This window comes from Amblyomma mixtum, chromosome 2 (assembly GCF_055824585.1).
Source record: "Amblyomma mixtum isolate Tamu chromosome 2, ASM5582458v1, whole genome shotgun sequence".
In the NCBI taxonomy this organism is placed as follows: Eukaryota; Metazoa; Arthropoda; class Arachnida; order Ixodida; family Ixodidae; genus Amblyomma; species Amblyomma mixtum.
Window position 1 is genome coordinate 298,360,126 of NC_143013.1, and position 21,932 is coordinate 298,382,057.

The 21,932-nt window shown below is 50.6% G+C and overlaps 1 protein-coding gene across 2 annotated transcripts in view; it reads left to right on the forward strand.

Annotated features, from left to right (window-relative positions):
* Hsepi (D-glucuronyl C5-epimerase) overlaps positions 1 to 21,932 on the forward strand; it is a 57,966-nt gene that overhangs the window by 29,556 nt on the left and 6,478 nt on the right. For both annotated transcript variants that reach the window (XM_089574593.1, XM_089574594.1), the window contains exons 2-3: positions 17,233 to 17,397; positions 18,238 to 18,565. In XM_089574593.1, coding sequence (XP_089430719.1) covers positions 17,248 to 17,397; positions 18,238 to 18,565 — 478 coding nt within the window. In that variant the 5' untranslated portion in view covers positions 17,233 to 17,247. The remainder of the gene's footprint in view (positions 1 to 17,232; positions 17,398 to 18,237; positions 18,566 to 21,932) is intronic.

A 21,932-nucleotide genomic window follows, 5' to 3' on the forward strand; every position in this document is an offset into this window, starting at 1 on the left:
CTGTGTAAATTTATGTCCACTTACCGTGGCAGATGGTACTATTAAGGAGAGCAGGCCGCTGGATCATCTGCGTCATCAGTGACGGCACCAGAATAGAATTTAAAGGCGGGGCTTAGATACGAATTGGATTGTTGACTGCCAACTGATGCATTCTTTTTTTCGAACTGGGAAACGTGCGCAGTTTTTGTTAAAGACCGTGATACAGCGGCGCGCACCAGAGGCGCGGCAGGGGTAACAGAATGATAAGACGAAGACTGGGAAAGCATAGAAACGGAAGGGATGAAGGAAAGAGAGAAAAGTGGAGAGGGGAATGAAAGAAGTCTGCAAAAAAAGAGAATAGTTAATTAATAACCAACACCCTGTTTCTTGTTTTTTTAACTTGTTGCGCCGTTTCTGTGCTTCTGTGGTTACTTTTCCCTCTATGGTTCCTTCAGTTGGAGCCGCGGGAACCACAGTGAGCGAAAACAAAATCACAGTCAGCGTGCCGCCGCGGTGGCTCAGTGGTTATGGTGCTCGGCTGCTGATCCGAAAGACGCGGGTACGGTCCCGGCCGCGGCGGTCGAATTTCGATGGAGGCGAAATTCTAGAGGCCCGTGTACTATGCGATGCCGTTGCACGTTAAAGAACTCCACGTGGTCGAAATTTCCGGAGCCCTTCACTACGGCGTCTCTCACAGCCTGAGTCGCTTTGGGACGTTACTACCCATAAACCAAAACCAAATTCACAGCCGTAACGTTTTGGTGATGCCGTGCTAAGTGCGAAGTCTCACGGTTATAGCTTGTCACACTTAAGCCCCTTGCACAAGGTACGCTTCGTTATATACACGAATAACTGTTCATCCTGTGATAAGCACCCCTACCTAGCCACTCGGTATAGGCGTGTCAAAGCTACAACATATATAGTCACGTTGGTGTTAAGCGGCCGAGGGTCAACAGCGGCGTAGTCCTAGACGTGCGCTTCCACAACACTTCTTTCACAGCGCACTTCTTTCTTTTCTTGGTTGGGATCGTTTGCGAGCATTTCTTTCACTCGTGGGCTGATAGATAGCCTCTCGTTCTTTAGTAGACACTCGATAAGGCGACTGTCGAAGTGGTGGGACATTTTCACCTGTAATAATTCGACGTTTCGCAAGATGCGTCCGCCCGACGCGTGGCGACGACGCGAAGGCACCACGGTAGCGATTGAGCAGTTCCCGCACTTTGTCTCGCTGCTCGAGCGGCAAGGTTTGGTTAATATCGTACTCAACACCATTAAGTCCGTCGGGCTCAGTTGTTGATGCGGTTGTTAAACTGTGCGCACACCTAGTTTCACTAAGAGCGTCAATATCACTACAATAGACACCTTTAGCGTACCGTGTTACCGGTGCCGGAGTTCCGGGAGGCCGCGCGCTGCCAGTGCGCATGCGCAAATCGCCTTCACGGCGCCAGATGGCGCCACATACCCGGCAGCTGCGCGCGCACCTACAGCATCGGGACCAATCAGCGCGTGCGCACTGGCGGTGGGCGGGCTCCCGGTACTTACGGTGACACGCATGGCCGGGCTAGAGGGGTGACGCGCGCGCTCTAGCCCGGTTATGTGACACGGTACATGGTATCATGGGCGTCCGGAAGGGGGGGGGGGGGGGGCAAGGGGGGGGGCGGTTGCCACCCCCTGGAATTACGGATATTATTTATGCACTAGTTCCTTTTTGGTGCTAACCTACCGCCGCCCCCATCCCCGGACATCGGGTGCCCCCCGCTGGAAAAAGTTCTGCGGACGCCCTTGCATGGTATGCTAAGGGTGTCTAACAAGGAGCCCATCACTTTAGCAATGTGAGGAAGTGCTGTCCTGCGCGGACCAACACGACCAGAGGAAACTGGCCCGAAGCACGAGGGAGGCGACAAAATCCAGTGGAATTCGCCCGCTGGCCAAAGTACCTCAATTGCGAGGACTTTTTGGCAAATAAAGTGTTGAGAGGCGAAAGCCGACAGCATTATGCCGGGACGACTTCCTGTGGATGTGTCTTCACACCGTTCCCGTGGCTATATCGACGTCCGCGCTATTTCGACGCAATTTCGACATTTTTGTCTATAATTAATTAATGTACAGTCGTCAAACTTGGCTTCTGGGTTCATTTTTTCCTCCTCTATCTGAAGCAACCATTGGTTTTCTATTTTTTTAGTTCCTGAGTTGAACGCGTGTGGCACGCTTTGTTAACGGACGACTGTATGAGCCATTAAAGGCTTTCGCGTTGAAATCCACTTTAATCCGCCCGCTGGCCAAAGTACCTCAGTATTTTTTTTATTTATTCATTCATTCATTCATTCGAGTGAATCCCACAATGAAGTCGCTCGATATAGCAGCTCGTACAGCGTAGTGGCGCTGCTGCTTCAGTGTTCTGAAAGACGCAATCAGGAGGTTTTTCTTATTGCATTGCGAGCACAAAAAAGCAGCGAAATGCCTGGCGAAAACTGGCGATTACTTACCGAAACGGAGAAAAGAAAAAAAAAAGTGGGTGTGAGGGAGGGAGGGCAGTCGGTGGAAAGGAAGGGACACCTGCAGTGCGAGCTGATTGGGAGTCTTGTTCGGAGGACCGGCGGGACCTCGAGCAACGCTATAACCGCGCTCTGCAGTGATGTCACTGCAGATCTTGCGACAAGCTCAGGAACACGCTGCTTCTCTTTGCTGCCCGCTGTCGCGAACGTGCGTGAGAGCACGGATTTTTATGTTCATTATATTCTTTTTCAGGCAGCAACGGCGACCGCTTAGCTTGAGGCCCGTCCAGGTCGTGCCAGGAAATGATCAATGCAATGGCAGCTCTTTGGGGCGACAGTGCTTAAGCATAGCAACTGCGTACTGACTCTAATGTAGGGTTCCTGACGCTGCAGTTTACCCGCTGGCTACTGGAAGTCGTTCTCCTTTCTTGGTTTGGTTCTTTGCGTGTGTGTGACCCTTACCCACAAGCGCTTTTTGCGCGGAACTGCTTCTCTCCCCGACTGGTGTAGTTAATTGGAACTCGCTCTGGATCAGCCCCCTTTTCTTTCCTTATTTCCCGTCGGGGTGTGTAATATATATTTTTGTTCTCTTCGTCTTTCGGTACATTTGTCTCGTGTACCTTGAGCCGCGTGCGCGCGACTTGGGCGTCCGGCTTGCAGCACGCCTGATAATTCGGCGCCGGAAATGAGCGGCTCCCGAAAGTGCTGTGCGCGCCGCTGATTGGGGAAGCACTTGTTTCGGGAGCGAGCGCCTGCTCCCACTCTCCCTCTCTCGCCCGGGAAATGACCTTTTGAGGGCGCTGTTGTTGCGTTGCTTTCTCCCGCCTGCCCTGTCTGAGTTCCTGACCGCTTCCCTGTCTCTTCCAGCGCTCCCTTGCGCCACCGCCATATCCTCGTCCCTCGATGTCGATTTCCTTTCCTACGAAGAACGGACGCTGCCTTTGACGTCACCGGAGCGCGCGTCACCGGCTTCCTTTCCGCTATACCCCCCTTTTTTTTTCGTTTTCCCTTTTTCTGTGGTTGCCGCGACCTTTACGCAGTGTTGCGGTATGGGGAAAAGACAGGAGAAAGGGAGGCGCAAAGAGAAAATCGCTTTAGCCGTCGATCGAATCCTCATGCGCAAGTCTTCTGTCCCGCCGTTGGACGATGAAAGTGCGCGTGCGTGCGTACCTAACGCAAACAATCGTGGAAGGGAACTAAGATTAAACGCGAACATGAGACCGACGATTCGTTGGCGCTCCGCAGCCGTGACTAATGGTGTCTTTTTTGTTGTTGTTGTTGTGCTCGTCTCACTTCGTTGGCTATTTGCGTCGTGGCCGAAAGGTTTCGTCGGCGTGGACTGTACCGCTCTAGTGCCTCGTCGCTGCCTTCGGGCCTTCTTCAGCTATGTAAGCGTAGCGGTCAGAACTCGGGCTGGAGATCTGAGAATAAAACTTGTTCTATCTCATCGCTCTCTCCAGTTTCGGTTCATCGATGGCAGGCATTTACGCTGTAGTGCCACGGGCGAAACGATACCGGCGTTCGCGTTGTTTTCAGAATAACTTGGCGGCTGAGCAGGCTCAGGGTTGTCATATACGTGTAGTTTTATCATTGCGTTATCGTGTACTCCTACCGCGAGCCTCCAGCTGCGCACGTGCAAAAGGCCCCGAGGGGCCAGTTCGTATGCGGGCCTTCCCTACTCTCTTTATGCTGAATCGTACGTTTTACTCCAGGAGATTATATAAATGCTGGTTTGGATACCTTTCGGGAAACGTGACAGTCCGCTTTGCGTTCCGAGTTTTGCTTTTTGTGAAGCGATATTGTTTTCGTATGCTCATGAACTGCACAACAATGTTTGCATGCGGTGGAGAACTCAAAATAACTAGGCGCTCATTGCAAACCCTGAGCAGCACAGCGCCTAATGGTTTTTTTTCCGAAGCTGCGCAACGTTGTTCGAGTAGTGATAACGCGACGGCTGTGTCACATATGGGGCCCCGCTGCCGGTGGAGCTTTTTTAGAGCTTGCCGAGTTGACTAATTCTGTCGACGTTGTTAGATAGCGCGGCGGTGCGTTTTGGCGGCCGACCACTAGTAACATCTGCTCAAAGAGCTTACGGAGCGCATATTTGTGCACGTATTTGTGCACTTTCAGAGCACAAATACGTGCACAGATATGCGCTCCGTAAGCTCTTTGAGCAGATGTTACTAGTGGTCCTTTGTGTCTAGCAAGCCGCCGCCGTGGCGCAGTGGTTGGCGCAGTGGTTACGGTGCTCTGTTGCTGACCCGAAGGACGCGGATTCGATCCCGGCCGCGGCGGTAGCATTTCGATGGAGGCGTAATGCTAGAGGCCCGTGCACTGTGCAGTGTCAGTGCCCGTTAAAAAACCTCAGGTGGTCTAAATTATTCGAAGCCCTCCACTACGGAATCTCTCATAGCCCGAGTCGCTTGGGGCATTAAATCCGATAAAACCAATATTTCTTTCTGGGGTTAAATTTTCACTCTGCTCGCTTTCTGCCATGGCCTTGTTTGCACGCTTTCTTCGCGCACTCCACACCGCGCATCTCAAGGCAGTTGGTCTGCGTTAGCAAAGTCAGCATTTTAGCTCCATGGTTCCAGTTTAGTTCCGTATAGTGAATCTGTCTGGCATGCCACCGCCATTATTGCCGATATTTATTGCATTATTGCGGATCAGCGTAACTTCGTTTTCTCGCAGAGTTCAGTCCCCAGCGTTGTTCACTTCACCGTCCACGTCGCGTTTGAAGGAGAACCGAAGCCGTGGCCTTGTGGCAGATCGTACGCCTAGCATTCGGGAGGTGCTAGGTTTGATCCCCGTGCAGTGCCGCTCCGAGTAGCTGTCGGTTTTCTGATGGGTACAAAATTTCTCCTGGCGTGGTGCCCGGCTCTCCTGGGGAGAAATGCTTCGGTCTTGTACCGAACCTAGGAGAAGCAAGTGGAAGCTACACCGGGAACAGGAAGCCAGCACGAGCCCGGGATGAGTCTGGCTGATGATTCAGTATCTGGGTTTTCTGCGCGCTACAGCACAGCATTACTGACGGCGAGAGAAAGAAACATACAAGTACGTACGAGGCGCGAACTTGTCTGTTTCCTCATGTCATGGTCAGTAGTGTTGTGCGTAGTAGCGCGCAGAAAACCAAGGTGGAGAACCAACTCTCTCTGAACTTTGCCCGATTCAGCAGCCGCCATCATCTCTGAAGTTCCCGCGGAAGGATGCCGATCAGGAGAGCCAGCATGGCGAAGAAGCGCGCGTGCTCGCTCAGCTTCTTAAAACTTCCGAAAACATGGCGACCAAGCCATTTGCGTACCTGCCACGGTTTGTGCAGTGTTGTGCGCTGAAAGACGTCCCCCGTGTGGTGATGCGTCGGCAGTGCCAGTTCAGCGCTCTCGGCAGAAAACGCTTGTTTTTGTCCGAGCTTGCGACCCGTCGTCGAGGTACATTCTGTGCACGGAGAGTGTGTGGTATGCGTCTTCGACGTCTGCACCAGTAGCGAGAAATAACGGATTGAGGTATTAGGTTGTCGTGCTCTTGCAAGTGCAATCTGTTGGTCGCGGTGGAAATGGGACGAAGGCGTCGAAATGGCAGCACGTGACATATTTATAGTTTTGAAATAACACATGGTTTGGGTGAGCGAAGTAGAAGGGGTATGTGGATGCGGTGGTGCAGTTGTGTCGCTGCGAGCGCGAAAGGGCAAAGTTTTCTTTGCCATGATTAGCGAACCAGGCGCGCTGCGATTCGGCAGGCCGATCGAACGATCCATAAATCCCCGTATGGATCGCAAAACATGCAGGCCGCTTTTTGGTAAAGTTTCGAAATCTTTACAGGTCGTGTGACCATCAAGGTTACCCCCGTTTTGAACTTTCTGTCTGCTTACGACTGCGCACCGAGCCTGGCAGCAGCGTCTGTAATATAGCCGTCAAGCTGCCGTTTGTATATTTTTAGTCGCGCGCTCGGCGAAAACCGGATGGGCCACCACCGGCGATGCTGCCCGGTGGACCTGTGTGCGCGTGTTGTGGGGCTGCACTGGAAAAGGGGGAGCGGCGGCTACGGTCTCCGTCGCTGCCGGTGAGACAACACGGCTGTCCTCTGCTCGCGAGAGTAGGGAGAAGCGGCGGGCCAGATCGAAGTCGTCGCCCGAGTCCTATTTGCAAGTTAATGAGCGCCGGAACTGGCGGCGGCTTCTTGTTCGTCGGCCGGCGTGGTCCTTTGTCCTTTTTGATCGCGAGCCCCGCGTTAGCATCGATCTCCCCCTTGCCTTGCGTGTACCTGATTTCACGTCGGGACGGGGGGAGGGGGAGGGACTTGAAGAGAAACGGGAGGCAGGTGCACGCATATCGTGGCGAGGTGGACGTCATCGCACGGCGCGTTCAAACCGGAGGTGACCTCCCATATGCGTCCCCTCTCCGCCCCGCGACCTATCTCGTGCTATTGTTCTTTTCTCTTTTCTTTTTTTTAAATTTCATCTACTCTTTGTGCTTTCTAGCTGTAACTCACTCGGCCAGACTGCATTAGCAAAACAGCGTACCTGAGGGGAATAACATGTTGAAAAGAATGGAGCTGTTTGTTTGTGCCTGCTCTGTGCCTACTTGACCCTCCTCTGTGCGTACTGATGCTGACAGCTATGTGCTCGGGCACATACTCGTCAAGCAACACTGTTCAAAACCAAGGATACACAATGATGCAATATTAATTTAGTGGTTTAAGAACGTGTGGTGGACTGATTATTGCAGTTGGCAGTAACAGAGGATAGTTGAAACGAGGGCACATCCAGTGTTTTTATTTTGAAATTGCTATCACCACAAGTGCAGTGCTGGCAGCTCAGTTGTGCTGATCCTTACATAAGACGTGTGCTAGGGTGTTTGGCATTGAATTTGCATGCCTTGTATTCAACATGGCAGAAAAAGTTGAAGAGTTCAGACAAAACTGTTGCACAATTCTTCTCAACAATCTCACTGATGAGGTGACTGATTCACATCAGTTATTTTTTTTTTCTGCTGATGTGTTCTGTTTGCAACCATGTGCTGCCAAGCCAGTTTTTGGCCATTGATTATTATACATATTTTCTTCCTCTGTTCTCTTCAAAATGGTCACGTTCCTACGGATCAGTTCCTAATGACGGATAGGAAGATATTTGTTGTGTCCCCTTATTGCTTTTGTGTGTGTGCGCCCCCGCATCCTCCTCCTAACGACCACTCGCATCCTCCTCCTAACGACCACTTGCCCCTCGTCGCACGCTGTCGCCAGATGCCCCCCCATGGTGCGCCCCCGCATCCTCCTCCTGTTTTGGGAAGCCACTCCCTCCCGTGGACGCTTCTCCGCTCCCTCCTTTCTTCGGGCGGCCAGTTCGGCTCCTGCCTCGGTCGACGCTGGTCGCACCCTCATCGGCTTTAAATAAACGAAGTCTTAAAGTACCGTGTGCGTCTTTCGCTGCATTCAACACAGCGACCGGACACGACAGTGGCGACGAGAAAGTGGATTCGACCCGCGCTACGCAACGCTATTGACAAGCCATGGCTACGCGAGGGTTTCCCAATCAGATACCAGAGTTCAACGGCTCATCGTGGTCATCGTGGGTTGGACGCCTTCAGTTCTACTTTGAAGCTAACAACATCACAGACCCAGCCTTGAAGAGGGCCAACCTGCTGACGCTGTGCGGGGAGCAGACCTACGATACTGTCTGCGCCCTTATTCAGCCAAGCACACCAGCGGCAGTGTCTTACGACGACATCGTAAAAGCGCTGCAAAAGCACTACGACCCAAGGCCATCCGAGGTCTACAGCCGGGCTCGCTTCCAACGACGAGATCAACTGGGAGGAGAAACTGTGAGCGCCTACGTAGCCGCGCTCAAGAAGCTCGCTGCCGACTGCAATTTTGGAACGCTGTCGACAACAGCTACCGGGCAGGAGGGAGACGCAGCTTCTTCTGCTAACACCACCATGCTTCCCTTGGACGTGATGTTACGCGACAGATTTGTGTGCGGACTGAGTGACGAGTCACTGCAGCAGCGCCTGTTCGCTGAGAAGGACCTCACATTCAGCAAAGCTTACGACATCGCCGTTCGAGCGGAGAGCGCCGGTCACCAGCAGAGAGGGATTCGCCGGAACACCGAGCCGGTACACCAGACAAGCAACCAGGTGCGCAAGCCTTCTGTTGTTGTAAAATCGGTCAAAAAGGCACAACGCTGCTGGCGGTGTGACGACCAACACAACCCCCAGGGATGTCGATTCCAGTCAGCCACGTGTAATTTTTGCCACAAGCGAGGGCATATCGAAAGAGCATGCATTACGAAACGGAGACTTGCCAAGATAAAGTCACCTTCCCAGCCTAATCACAGCGTCAACGCCTCAGAGAATACGCCGCTATCTGATCTCCATGGAACAACATCAGCAACACCATCTGTGTTGTACGACCTGAACACCATGAATCTCGGCACGCGACCGAAGATTTTTACAGAAGTAAGCGTACATCACCAGCTGATTAAGTTCGAGGTGGACTCCGGCGCAGCCTGTACTCTGATCAGTGAGGACACGTTCCGAACTTCATGGCCATCTGACGCACCCGCCCTGCAACAAGACGACACGCACCTGCGAACGTGGTCAGGACAGAATCTGCCACTATTGGGCTCTGCCAACGTGCAGGTTAACTACAACGGCCAGACCCATACGCTACCTCTGCTTGTTGTGAAGGGCACAGGATCAAGCCTTCTAGGGAGAAACTGGTTTTCTCCACTAGGCGTGATGATATGCGGCATACACCAGACGCCGAGCCAGAACATGGTTGAGCAACTGCAAGAGAAATACGAAAGAGTATTCTCGGAAGAGATTCCAGGAAACGAAGGGCCCCCGGTCACACTGGAGTTGTTGGACAACGCGCAACCCAAATTTCTGAAGGCCAGGCCGGTGCCGTTTGCTCTCCGAGATTCAGTTGAAAAAGAGTTGGACAAACTGGAGCAGCAAGGTGTCATCGAGCCGACGCAGCATTCAGAATGGGCCACACCACTTGTCGTAGTTCGCAAGAAGAACGGAACCATACGCCTCTGCGGAGACTACCGGAGCACCGTCAATCTTGCGACTAAAGCGTCCTCTTACCCGCTACCGACACCTGAAGAAGTATTCAGTGTACTACGTGGCGCAAGAGTCTTCAGCACATTGGACCTCACCCAGGCGTATCAGCAGCTGAAGGTGAGCGAGTCAACTGCTGAATTATTGGCAATTAACACACTGAAAGGCTTGTACAAAGTCAAGCGACTGCCTTTTGGCGTAGCTGCAGCCCCGGCCATATTTCAAAAATTCATGGAGACAGTGCTTCAGGGCATCCCAGGAGTTTGTGTCTACCTTGACGATGTCATCATCAGTGGCACTTCCACTGAAGAGCATGCAGTGCGCCTAGAGCTCGTTCTCGAAAGGCTAGCAAACGCTAATTTGTGCATAAGCAAATCGAAGTGCTGTTTTGCGGTGCCAGAGGTGCAATTTCTGGGACACCGAATTGATGCGGAAGGCATTCACCCTACCGAGGACAAAGTGCGAGCGATCACAGAAGCACGAGCTCCAACAAACAAGCAGGAGCTACAGGCTTTTCTCGGACTCTTGACGTTCTACGACCGGTTCTTGGAACAAAGAGCTACCGTGGCCAACGACTTATACCAACTCCTTTGGAAAGATGTGACATGGACATGGTCGCCACGCCATCAGCAGTCATTCGATGCCCTGAAAGACCTGATTCGAAGATGGACAGTCCTCCGCCACTACGACGAAAGGAAGCCTCTGCTTTTGGCTTGCGACGCATCACCGTACGGAGTCGGCGCGGTTCTATCGCAAACTGACGAGCAAGGAAGGGAAGCTCCCATCGCCTTCGCCTCACGTACGTTGTCGCAAGCAGAACGCAACTACGCGCAACTTGACAAAGAAGGGCTAGCCATCGTCTACGCGGCGACACATTTTCACCAGTACATTGCCGGCCGGAAGGTGACCTTTATAACCGATCACCGACCGCTATTGGGCATTCTGGGACCACAAAGGCCTATGCCACCAACTTTGTCTCCGCGAATGACACGTTGGTGCATCAAACTCTCAGCGTACGACTACGCTCTGGTCTACCGCAATGGGAGTAAACATCAAAACGCCGATGCGCTAAGCCGTCTGCCACTAGACGCAACTGTTGACGAACCATTTCCACCAGGAGACGTTCTGATGTTCGAAGCACTGCCAGAACCTCCGCTTACAGCAGGCACAGTTGCAGCATCTACGCAGAAGTGCGCAGCTCTCCGGCTAGTTTACACAGCTGTTCAACAAGGCAACGTGCATAAACTCAAAGGGGACAACTTCGACGCTTACCGCAGGCGAGCTACAAAGTTGAGCACCCATCGCGGCTGCATCATATTTGGGTCCCGAGTTGTGATGCCGAGAGAACTACGCGCACAAGCTATGTCTCTCATCCACGCCGGACATCGGGGCATCGTTGCAATGAAAAAGTGTGCCAGAAGCTACATGTGGTGGCCTGGCATCGACAACGACATCGAAACAGTGGTGCGAGAATGCAAGCCTTGCCAGAGCAGCCGGAGCGCCCCGCCGAAAGCTCCTGTCCCAGAATGGGAAAAGCCAGACACACCATGGCACACACTGCACATTGATTTTGCAGGACCAATTGAGGGCTGCACTTTCCTTGTGGTCGTAGATGCCTACACAAAGTGGCTTGAGATAAGGCAAATGGGACAGACGACTTCGGCAGCAGTCATTGACAACCTCCGATTACTATTTGCAACGTTCGGCCTGCCGCGCAAGGTAGTGTCGGACAACGGAACACCGTTTGTGTCTGCGGAGATCCTCAAGTTTTATCGCGACAACGGGATCTCATCAGTTACATCGGCCCCCTACCACCCAGCGACAAACGGACAAGCCGAGCGCTACGTAGCCGAGCTAAAACGCGCCCTTGAAAGAGATCAGACAGGCTCGCTGCAGCGCCGCCTTGCGCGCTTTCTCTTCAAGCAGCACACGACGGTTCAGAGCACAACAGGCGAGACCCCCTCGAAAATGATGTTCGAGCGTGAAATGCGAACCCAGCTCACAGCCATCCTCCCCGAGCCAAAGGCAGAGACGTTCCGGGAAGAAAAAGCAATTCCGCGCTGCGGCACGCTTAATGAGGGGCAGCGCGTCCTCGCCCGACAGTTTCTGAAAAAGCCACGCTGGGAGGAAGCTACAATTGTCAGACGCATAGGCCTGCGCTCTTGGCTCGTCAACATACATGGCACAGTAGCACGCCGACATCTCAACCAGCTGCGTAGATTTACGACGCCGTCTGAGAGCTGTCCGCCAGCGGAGAGAACACGTGCACCATCTTCCCACATAGCCTGGCACCTCTTCCCGGAAGAAGAGACTTCGCCCAGGACAGACCTAGGAGACACAGCGAACAACAGCCAGCCTACAAGTGTTTCTCCCCCGAGCGCACAAAGCCAGCGCGCCTCCACGCGTGAGCGCCGACCCCCTGCACGATACCAGGCAACTTTCTAAGGGGGAAGGAAGTGTTGTGTCCCCTTATTGCTTTTGTGTGTGTGCGCCCCCGCATCCTCCTCCTAACGACCACTCGCATCCTCCTCCTAACGACCACTTGCCCCTCTGTGAGGACTCTGCGAGATGATTGCAGGTCTTATTTTCAACAAACACCAAAGTACAAACAATAAACGAGGCGGCTTTTAACGGAAAGGAAACCAATTACAATATGAGCGAGAAAAAAGGAAAGGAACAAGAGAACAACGCAACAATACACGGGAAAAACACACGGGGGAACAGAACAAAGTGCTTATGATAAATGCAGGAAAAAGAGTCAAAGAGGAAAGTTCACACTACTTGTCTTATTCGAGCAACGAGCGGGGAGGACTGGCTGGGTGTCGGGCAGTCAAGGAGTCTCTTGGCGTTCCAACGTCGATGAAACGCTACCGCAGCGTCAGCGTTCGTGGGCTCCCGGCACGGTTCCCAGGTCTGGTATCCCGGAAAAAGGCCACGTAGGCGCCAGAGGCGGCCTGTGTGGAGCAGCTGACGGATGGACGGAGAAGAGTGGCGCCTGGGCCTGGTGGTTGAGGCTCTCGACGATGGATGTCCAGGTCTGGTGGCCCGGACGTCTGCGGCTAAGGCCCAAGCCCGGAACTCGGGGAGCCAGCAGAACTCGTCCACGTCCGTCGCCCACCGCGCTCTTCTCTTCTCTGCCCCGTAATCCTCTTCGACCTGCCCCGCGTTCCCCTCCGCACGCGCTCCTCGTGCTTTGTCTTCTCCTCACGAACGCCGCTGGGTGGCGCTATCTCCTTACAGAAGGCCCCCTCTTCGGAAGTTTTTTCCAAGGGAAAGAACTCGACTTCAGGAGAGCGACACCAGACGCGTTCGACGATCGCAACACAGAACACCGCACCACAGCGCGCACACTACACACCACACACAATACGACGGTCGTCAATGTTCGAAGCGTTCACAGACCTTCGCACACACAGCACAGAGAGCACATGGAAAGTCAACGTAAAGCGTCCATAGAGGGCGAAGAAACACGGAAAGCATAAAAAGTAGATAGCTGACACTCAAAAACAAACATGAACAAACAAAAACAATTCCAACAAGAACAGGTGTGGGCTACATTCTTCCGTATTCCATTGTTCACATCAAACCACTTCACCGTCGCAAGAACTTTTCCGGCTAGTACTTCCGTTTTCCTTTGTGAAACCGTTTTCTCCACACCGACCTCGGTTTCCACCATGATTTTACATGTTCCCGTCCTATGATGTTATTCACTCTGTTCTCCCTTGCCTTCGACACAGTCTGCTGACACATGTCACACGATCTGACATAACTCTTAATGTCAGCCTGTACACCGGGCCAGTAAAACTCACTGAGCACCCTAGCTATTGTTTGCCGTATTCCATGATGGCCGGATAATGCACTCTTATGTGCCAACTTAAGAACTTGCGTGCGTAAGCCCTTCGGTACCACCGCTTGCTCAACGACTTGGCCGGGACACACTTGGTATGTCCGGAAGAGAACACCTTCATCTGTATCAAAAGAGTGGGTAGTCTGTCCCTTTCCACGAAATATTTGCCCCAACTTCCTGCGACACACCTCTAAAGTCGGGTCTTCTTCCTGTTTCAGGCGAAACTCCGGCCGTGACAAGTGGAGTGTGTTCAGAGTGGGGCTTTTACTACTCACTGAAACCTTTGCTGTCATCGTGAGGGAAGGAACATCGACCGAACTCGTCATGGCAAGGGAAACTGCCTGATCAGTTAGAACTGGCGGGTCGACAGAGAATGGAGGTTTAGCCCCGGGGACATTGCCTATTATAATGTCGTACAAGGGTGTAGACAAGCAGCGCGCGATGGCCTTACCCGAGAAGTATGGAGAAGAAATCACCACCTCCGCTTCCGGAACTTCTACACGGGTCCCATTGGCCAAGAATAATGTAGCCTTTTTCCCTGTTAGTGCCGCTGGCGGTACAAGAGACTCACGCACAACAATACCGGTGCTGCCCGTATCCCGTAATACCGAACCATGCTGGCCGAACACCTCACCGTGCGCCACGGGCATAGCAGTTTCCACCGGGTTGGAAGGACAGACCATCTCCCCCAACTGGCCCTCTACGCGCGTTACCTCTGCAGGGTTATCGGGATGTGAGTATCGAGGTGTCATGCAACAGGAGGACTCCTCACGGTCTCCTGGCCTCTTAGCTTTGCACGACTGGGCATCATGTCCTACCTCGCGGCACCAGGTGCAATACAATTGCTTCGGCTTTGTCCGACAATCCGACGCCTTGTGCCCAGTCTTCTCGCAAAGAAAACATCGAAGGCGAGATTGTGAGCCTGAAACCTCGTCCTTGGCTTTATTCATCGTATGCTCCCCCTGTTCTTTGAAGAACAACAAGTTATTTTGCCGCTGTGCTTCAAGAAAATGATCGGCAGCCTCCGCCAGCTTGGAAACTGTCTTGCCCTCCCGCTCACGTAAGAAAAGGGCTAAACGAGAATGACAGTTGTTCAGAAATTGTTCGCTCACGACCATCTCGCGAACCACCACAAAAGTGCGGCCTTCACCCCGCATCTCGACCCAACGGTCAAAGAAGCTAAACAACCTGGCAGCATATTGCGAGGCCGTTTCTCCATCCTGGGGCTTGCTCTGGCGAAACTTCTCTCGGTAACCTTCCGCGGTGAACCTAAACCTCTGAAGCAAGGCAAGCTTCGCTTTGTCATAATCCACGGAATCCTCAGGCGAGAGCCGACCGAAGACCCTAAGTGCTTCGCCACCAAGGCACAAGCTCAACGCCGTTGCCCACTTTTCTTTTGGCCAACCCTGCCCCGTGGCCACATGCTCAAATCTCTTTAAGTAGGCATCGAGGTCATCCCGCGCTTCATTGAACTGTGGTATGAGGCTGTGCGGGTTAATGGAGCTGGTCGATGAGACGCTACGCTCTCCACGGTCACTCGGAGGATTTGCGCCACCCTCCATGAGCCTTATTTGTAGCTGCAAGTTCCGCGCCTCTAACTCCAATTTCTGTTTCTCCGTCTCTAAATTCCGTGCCTCTAATTCCAATTTCTGCTTAGCAGCTTCACGCTCAGCCTCTAAATTCCGTGCCTCTAATTCCAATTTCTGCTTCGCAGCTTCACGCTCAGCCTCTAAATTCCGTGCCTCTAATTCCAATTTCTGCTTCGCAGCTTCACGCTCAGCGGCTCTCTCTTCCCGTGCCTTACGAAGCTCGTCCTCCACCCACGCTCGTAACTCCGCGCCGCACAAGCCCATGCGCTCGCCCAAAGCAACCAAATCTGAAGCGCTCATATTGTTCCTAAATTAACACAACAGGCAAAGAAATAATAACCGACCTCGTCCTGTCGTAGTGGACGCCAAATTTGTGAGGACTCTGCGAGATGATTGCAGGTCTTATTTTCAACAAACACCAAAGTACAAACAATAAACGAGGCGGCTTTTAACGGAAAGGAAACCAATTACAATATGAGCGAGAAAAAAGGAAAGGAACAAGAGAACAACGCAACAATACACGGGAAAAACACACGGGGGAACAGAACAAAGTGCTTATGATAAATGCAGGAAAAAGAGTCAAAGAGGAAAGTTCACACTACTTGTCTTATTCGAGCAACGAGCGGGGAGGACTGGCTGGGTGTCGGGCAGTCAAGGAGTCTCTTGGCGTTCCAACGTCGATGAAACGCTACCGCAGCGTCAGCGTTCGTGGGCTCCCGGCACGGTTCCCAGGTCTGGTATCCCGGAAAAAGGCCACGTAGGCGCCAGAGGCGGCCTGTGTGGAGCAGCTGACGGATGGACGGAGAAGAGTGGCGCCTGGGCCTGGTGGTTGAGGCTCTCGACGATGGATGTCCAGGTCTGGTGGCCCGGACGTCTGCGGCTAAGGCCCAAGCCCGGAACTCGGGGAGCCAGCAGAACTCGTCCACGTCCGTCGCCCACCGCGCTCTTCTCTTCTCTGCCCCGTAATCCTCTTCGACCTGCCCCGCGTTCCCCTCCGCACGCGCTCCTCGTGCTTTGTCTTCTCCTCACGAACGCCGCTGGGTGGCGCTATCTCCTTACACCCTCGTCGCACGCTGTCGCCAGATGCCCCCCCATGGTGCGCCCCCGCATCCTCCTCCTGTTTTGGGAAGCCACTCCCTCCCGTGGACGCTTCTCCGCTCCCTCCTTTCTTCGGGCGGCCAGTTCGGCTCCTGCCTCGGTCGACGCTGGTCGCACCCTCATCGGCTTTAAATAAACGAAGTCTTAAAGTACCGTGTGCGTCTTTCGCTGCATTCAACACAGCGACCGGACATGACAATATTATTACTCAAAACTTCTTTATTTGTCCTGAAACATTGAGGTGCCTTGTCTTTTTTTTTCCACAATCCCCTCACAAATTTCTAGTTACACTTCATAATGAAAAAAAGTTTTTACATTGTTTTCTGCGTTGTTCAAGATGCAGTTACAAACTACATAGTTCTGATTTACGGTTGGTTGTGGGCAGGCTCAGTCTGCTAGCCAACGTTTCCATAGGAAGACTTGTCTTCATGTGGGCCCAGACAAAGACAAGTCACATTGTCAAAACGTTGGCTGGTGCCTAGTAGACTAGGGCCCCTTCCCCCCTCCTGACCATTGTTCACTTTGTTTCATGTTGTCAGTAATCCAGTCATCCTGTTTGAGAGGGCCAGCATGAACGTTGGGACAAGGGAAGATGTGTTATGTGTCTCTCTCGTTCCAACATTCACGCTGGCCCTCTCGAATGAAATCGCACCAACTGGCCTGGAAGAACCATTTTGCAGTACCCATCTTCCTGCCTTCTCTCTACCATAGTTCTAATTTAGATGCACCTGGTGTCACCTGTCATGTCTACTCGAATGCAAGCACACTAATGAAGTTAAAAATGGCCAGCAGCAGTGTGTTTCAGCTGATGACTGACCTGGCTGATGATTATAAAAATATGCGTATGGCAGTGGTGCGCAATGCTTGTGGCATTTCTTGGATGCGTCACTTTTGCAGCAGAGTTGGACATCATCATCGCCCACTGCGCCCACTGCAGGACAAAGGCCTAACCCTGTCCTCTGCCAGTTGCGGCCACCGTATCCCCGCAAACTTCTTAAGCTCATCCGCCCATTTAACTTTCTGCCGCCCCCTGCTATGCTTGCCTTCTCTTGGAATCCACTCCGTTACCCTTAAGGACCAGCGGTTATCTTGCCTTCTTATTACATGCCCTGCCCAAGCCCATTTCTTTGGACATCACTTGACTCAGTTGTGCACATGTATGTGTGCAGGCATGAGACCAAGCCATGCTGCTGGGAGGCGGCATGAGGATGCGGCCCACCAAGAAGCTGCTGTTCGTGCTGACACTGTCAGGCGCCGCACTGACATTGGTCTCCTACCTGGCACGCTGCAGCACACGCAGCCCTCTGAGTGCTGCCGAGCCGCTCCTCATGCAGGCATGTGTCACATTGTTTGCTCTGCCCCTGATCAAATATTTGGGTACCCAAGATGCCAGCCATAGGAGCTGCTCTTCCAGCATATGTTTCCCACTTGTTTTTGTGCAGCTTTCAAGGATGAAATGCTTGGAACATAGTTTTTAAAATTAATATAGAGAGGAAAGAGGCATTGCAGTCAGTCAGATACTGCGGGCAGTTTCAGAGATGTCGGGAAATGCATACTTCATAGCTGCTGTGCCTAGTGTTTGCCAGAAAGTGCAGAATCACTCGTAACAGTATAACCTTTCTTTGGACAAACCGCCAGGAAATATTTCGCTAATTTCTGTACAAACCTAATACAAAGCATCCGCTGGCGTTTCAGAAGTGAAAAACACACTGTTAAAAGTATTTGAACCCAGTGCAGAGTATCGCAGTGCAGTAGCAGTTCTGTAGCAGAATCCATCTATTCATTGTAGCTCCTAGCGTAATGGCAGTTTTGGCCACTTTTGCCTCACAAGATTGAATTGAATTGAAGTTTATTTCGGAACATACAAGCATGTTTGAAACAACATCTGGATCCCTAGCTGAAAGCTAGTTGGGATCCATGCAAAACATATCAAGTGAAACTAAGTGCAGGCACCGAAACAAACTATTTACATTACAGATGATGAAGGCTCATGCATTTAAATAGAAAGTTGAAATCTTCATAACCAGCGAAGGTATAAACTAAACCAATATGTATGTACAAACAAATACGAAGTCTCTACACAATCCAGCATACAAAGAAAAAACAAACTGCAGAGAAAATACACTGTCATTACTCTGATTTATAATGTTTGATGTGTTGCCCTTTCTCTTCAGGCTGACTCCAGCAGCGGAATCAATGTGGGAGCGAAGGGCAAGGTACACCTGACCCAGGAAATAAAATGCCTCATCAACGACGACTATGCCGTGCCGTGCAGAAAGGAAGGGCCTGAGGTGTACGTGCCCTTCAGCTTTGTGCGGAAGTACTTTGACGTGTACGGCAAGGTTGCCTACCGCGACGGCAAAGAGGTGCTCGACTGGCAGCACAGCTACTCCAAGGTCATGGCCCCGACGTCCCCGTACCAGACGGCAGGGCCATTCCTCTGGTTTGAAAACTACAATGTGGCTGTCCGTGACCGGGTGAAGTGCATCAGTGGTGTGGAAGGTAAGGCTGGTTGTATTCCTAACACTCTTCTATGTACTTCATTAGGACCTGCTTGAGGTGCATTGTACTTTGTATGGGGCATTTAAGAGAATGCATGTTTGGTATATGTGATGCCTTGAGTTCTTCCCTTATATTTTTTGCAAATGACGTTAAATATAAGCAGAGGTTTAGATCTTGCTCTGATCACAATGTCAGAGCCTGCTATCATATGCTCAGAAGAGCTATTGCCACATTTACTTTGCAGGGTATTGAGAGGAGCAGTGGCACCTTAAAATGAGAAATTTGTTAAGAGAACCTTTGGCAGTTTTGTGCTGTTGTGGCATGTCACAACAAAGCACTTCAATATGCGCTCAATGCACCAGCTCATTCAGTAAGAAGTATATTGTGAAAAGTCACAGTGTTCAAGCATATATTGCAGATTTGAAGTGAACACATGCGTGCAGCTGTTCTTGTATACTGCTGTTGTCATTGAAGCTTTTGATGTCTTGTTTTGGTATGGTTTGTTTTTATTGTTGCTCTTGGTGTGTTCTTTTGATTCCTCTGTTTTTATTTGTGCTCACTCCAGCTTGGAGTCAAATGACTCTGCAGTATTGTTCTAAATAAATAAATAGCTTAATGAAAACGTAAGAATAACACTCTGAGATTACTTTTTGGAGCTTTAATGTTCTAACCACTTTGTGCCAATCAGTTCCTTCGTTATTTCTGAGGAGATTGCAGTAATGTGTTTCCGTTACTTTTGAGAAGTCCTGGGACGCTTGTGAGGCATGGCAAAACTCGACAGGGAGCTCTCAGCTGAAAGTGGTTTATGGTTCAGCACCTTATAGTTATAGTTCAAAATGGTAAAAATTATGACATTGCATTGATGCAGTGCACTGTGGTTACATGTAGGTGCTTTCGGAGCTTTAACGCAATTACCGCTTTCAGTATGCACCAACTAGCCTGCAAAAACATTCTCATATGTCACTTAGTTCGATGCTACGATGCAGTAAGGAAATTGTCTCATGATCAGATTAAACAAAAAAAAAGACATTATTTAACGCCTGTAATTGTTAATGTAGCTGTTACATACCTCCTGTTGTTTAGAAAAACTCAGATTTGCATTAGTATGTGTGTTAATGATAGTAAGGACTGTAAAAGGGCCATACGACACACTCTTGTTTGATCTTGCGATAATTTTACAATCAGTTCAGGGATGACACAGAGTGAGGAAACAAACTGACGATATCATGCTGCATTTATCTGAGCATGATAAGGGCATTATCACATTCTCTGTTTCACTGCAGTGGAAGAAAATCACATTTATCTGTGTCTTGTCTTGAACAGCCATAGTCCAGAATGTGATTATTTTACATGTAATTGAAATGTAATCCATGGCCACACGTAGCACCCTATTTATCCATTTACTCTGTGTCCTCCCTGTATTGTTTATTCTGGTCATTGAAAGCACTAAACAGCCAGCCCACATTACAACTTTTCTTATTTGTCTGCTTCCATGTCCTTTTCAGTCTCCCTTTGGCTGTCATGATACGCTCAGAAGTATTTAGGGTGACATATTACATACATATGTCTAAAATAAAATGTCAGCACCTGTCTAGCTTTTTGTGCAGAGGGGCACAGAAGCATGCTTTCAAGTGAAGAGGCTCTAAATGAAGGAAGGTTGTTTCACATGACCGAGGGCTGTTGCACATCATAGTGTCATTATTCACTGGCACATATCTCGTCATTGTTTGTGCCACTGTACCATATTCTAGTTCACTATGGAATATTCAACCACCTGAACAGCTTTGAAAGATGTGGAGAAATTCATTGGTTTTGGTTTTACGCGGTTTAACGTCCCAAAGCGACTCAGGCTATGAAGGATGCAGTAATGGAGGCCTCCGGATAATTTAGTCCAACTGGGGTTCTTTAACATGCACTGACATTAAACAGTATATGGGCCTCTAGCATTTCATTTCTATCTAAATGCGACCGCTGTGGCCAGGATCAAACCCGTGTCATTTGGGTCAGCAGCTGGGCACCATAACCACTGAGCCACTGTGTCAGCTGCAGAGAAATTGAGGAAAATAGCAAGACATTGATTTGTAAAGCATAGAAAACAACCAATCTCTATTGCAGTGCTGAATCACGTATGGCATGTTATATCTGCTCCCAGAAATCACCACTCTTAGCTGCTTGCATCAGTGCTTCACTTTTGCAGCCCATTAAAATGTTATTGTTTTCCTACTCTCAGCAGGTCATCACTCTGCCCCACACTGTGCAAAAAGAATAATAAGTGCATGCTTAGTTTGCTTTGCAGGGCCCCTTTAAATCCGTATTTCTGTAAGCTCTTCTTGTAATGTATGGGCATTTTACAAGAGTATTAACCCTCATATATTGAAGTACCTGAAGGTGAAAAAGAAACTGGTTGAAGTAAAACTATATTGAAACAAGTATATTTTCACCTAATTTTCTTTGTATTCGATATTCCCGTCCCCTATGGCAGTCGTTCTCAGATGCAGGTGCACATACCTTTTTGGAGTGTTAGCATTTGGCATATACGCATTTCCACAGCTCTTGAACCTCTTGCTGCACAGCCAAAATCAAGTGCAAGCACTGCATAAAAACAGAACCTAACATTTCACTTTTTCATGCTCGGCCATAGTGAGCAACTAGTGCGCTTCCTGTTTCTGCATAGAAGTTCCTAAAAAGTTATGTCCATTAGCGTGTTACTTGTGAATATCGTGCTACACATTCAAATTAGAAGGCGTAACAGTGCTCACGTTTGAATCCTATCCTACCGCACAAAGGATAAATTGAACGATGCCTTGCTCAGGAACTTGTATACATTTTGAGCTAGTGCAGTATGTAAGTTCTATGTTGCATTTGAATTGGGGCTCTGGTTGGTGGATGACAACAACCTGCTGTAGTGGCTCAGTGGCTTTGACGTTCGGCTGCTGATCCCAAGGTTGAAAGGTTGATCCTGGCCGCGGTGGCCAAATTCTGATGGAGGTGAGATATACGAACACCCATGTGCTGTGCAGTGTCAGTGCACTTTAAAAGACCCCAGGAGGTCTCAATTAATGCGTAGCCTTCAGTACGGCATCGCTCACAGTTCATGTATCGCCCTGTCGGAATGTTAAACACCACAGTTTACAATTGTTCGATGACTTGTTTTGGCTCGATACTTGAAATAAACCAATATATGGTCTTAATCAGTGGTATTACCTGCTCTTCCTTTTTGTCGTCTTCACCTTACCCTACTTTCTTCCTTGTGACCTTCAGTCACATTCACTGGTGCTCAAGGAGTCCATGACAAATCTATGGCGAGGACCACAGCTTAAAGGAGCATCACAGTTTGCCTCAAAAATTGTGCCTCTTCAGTCATAGA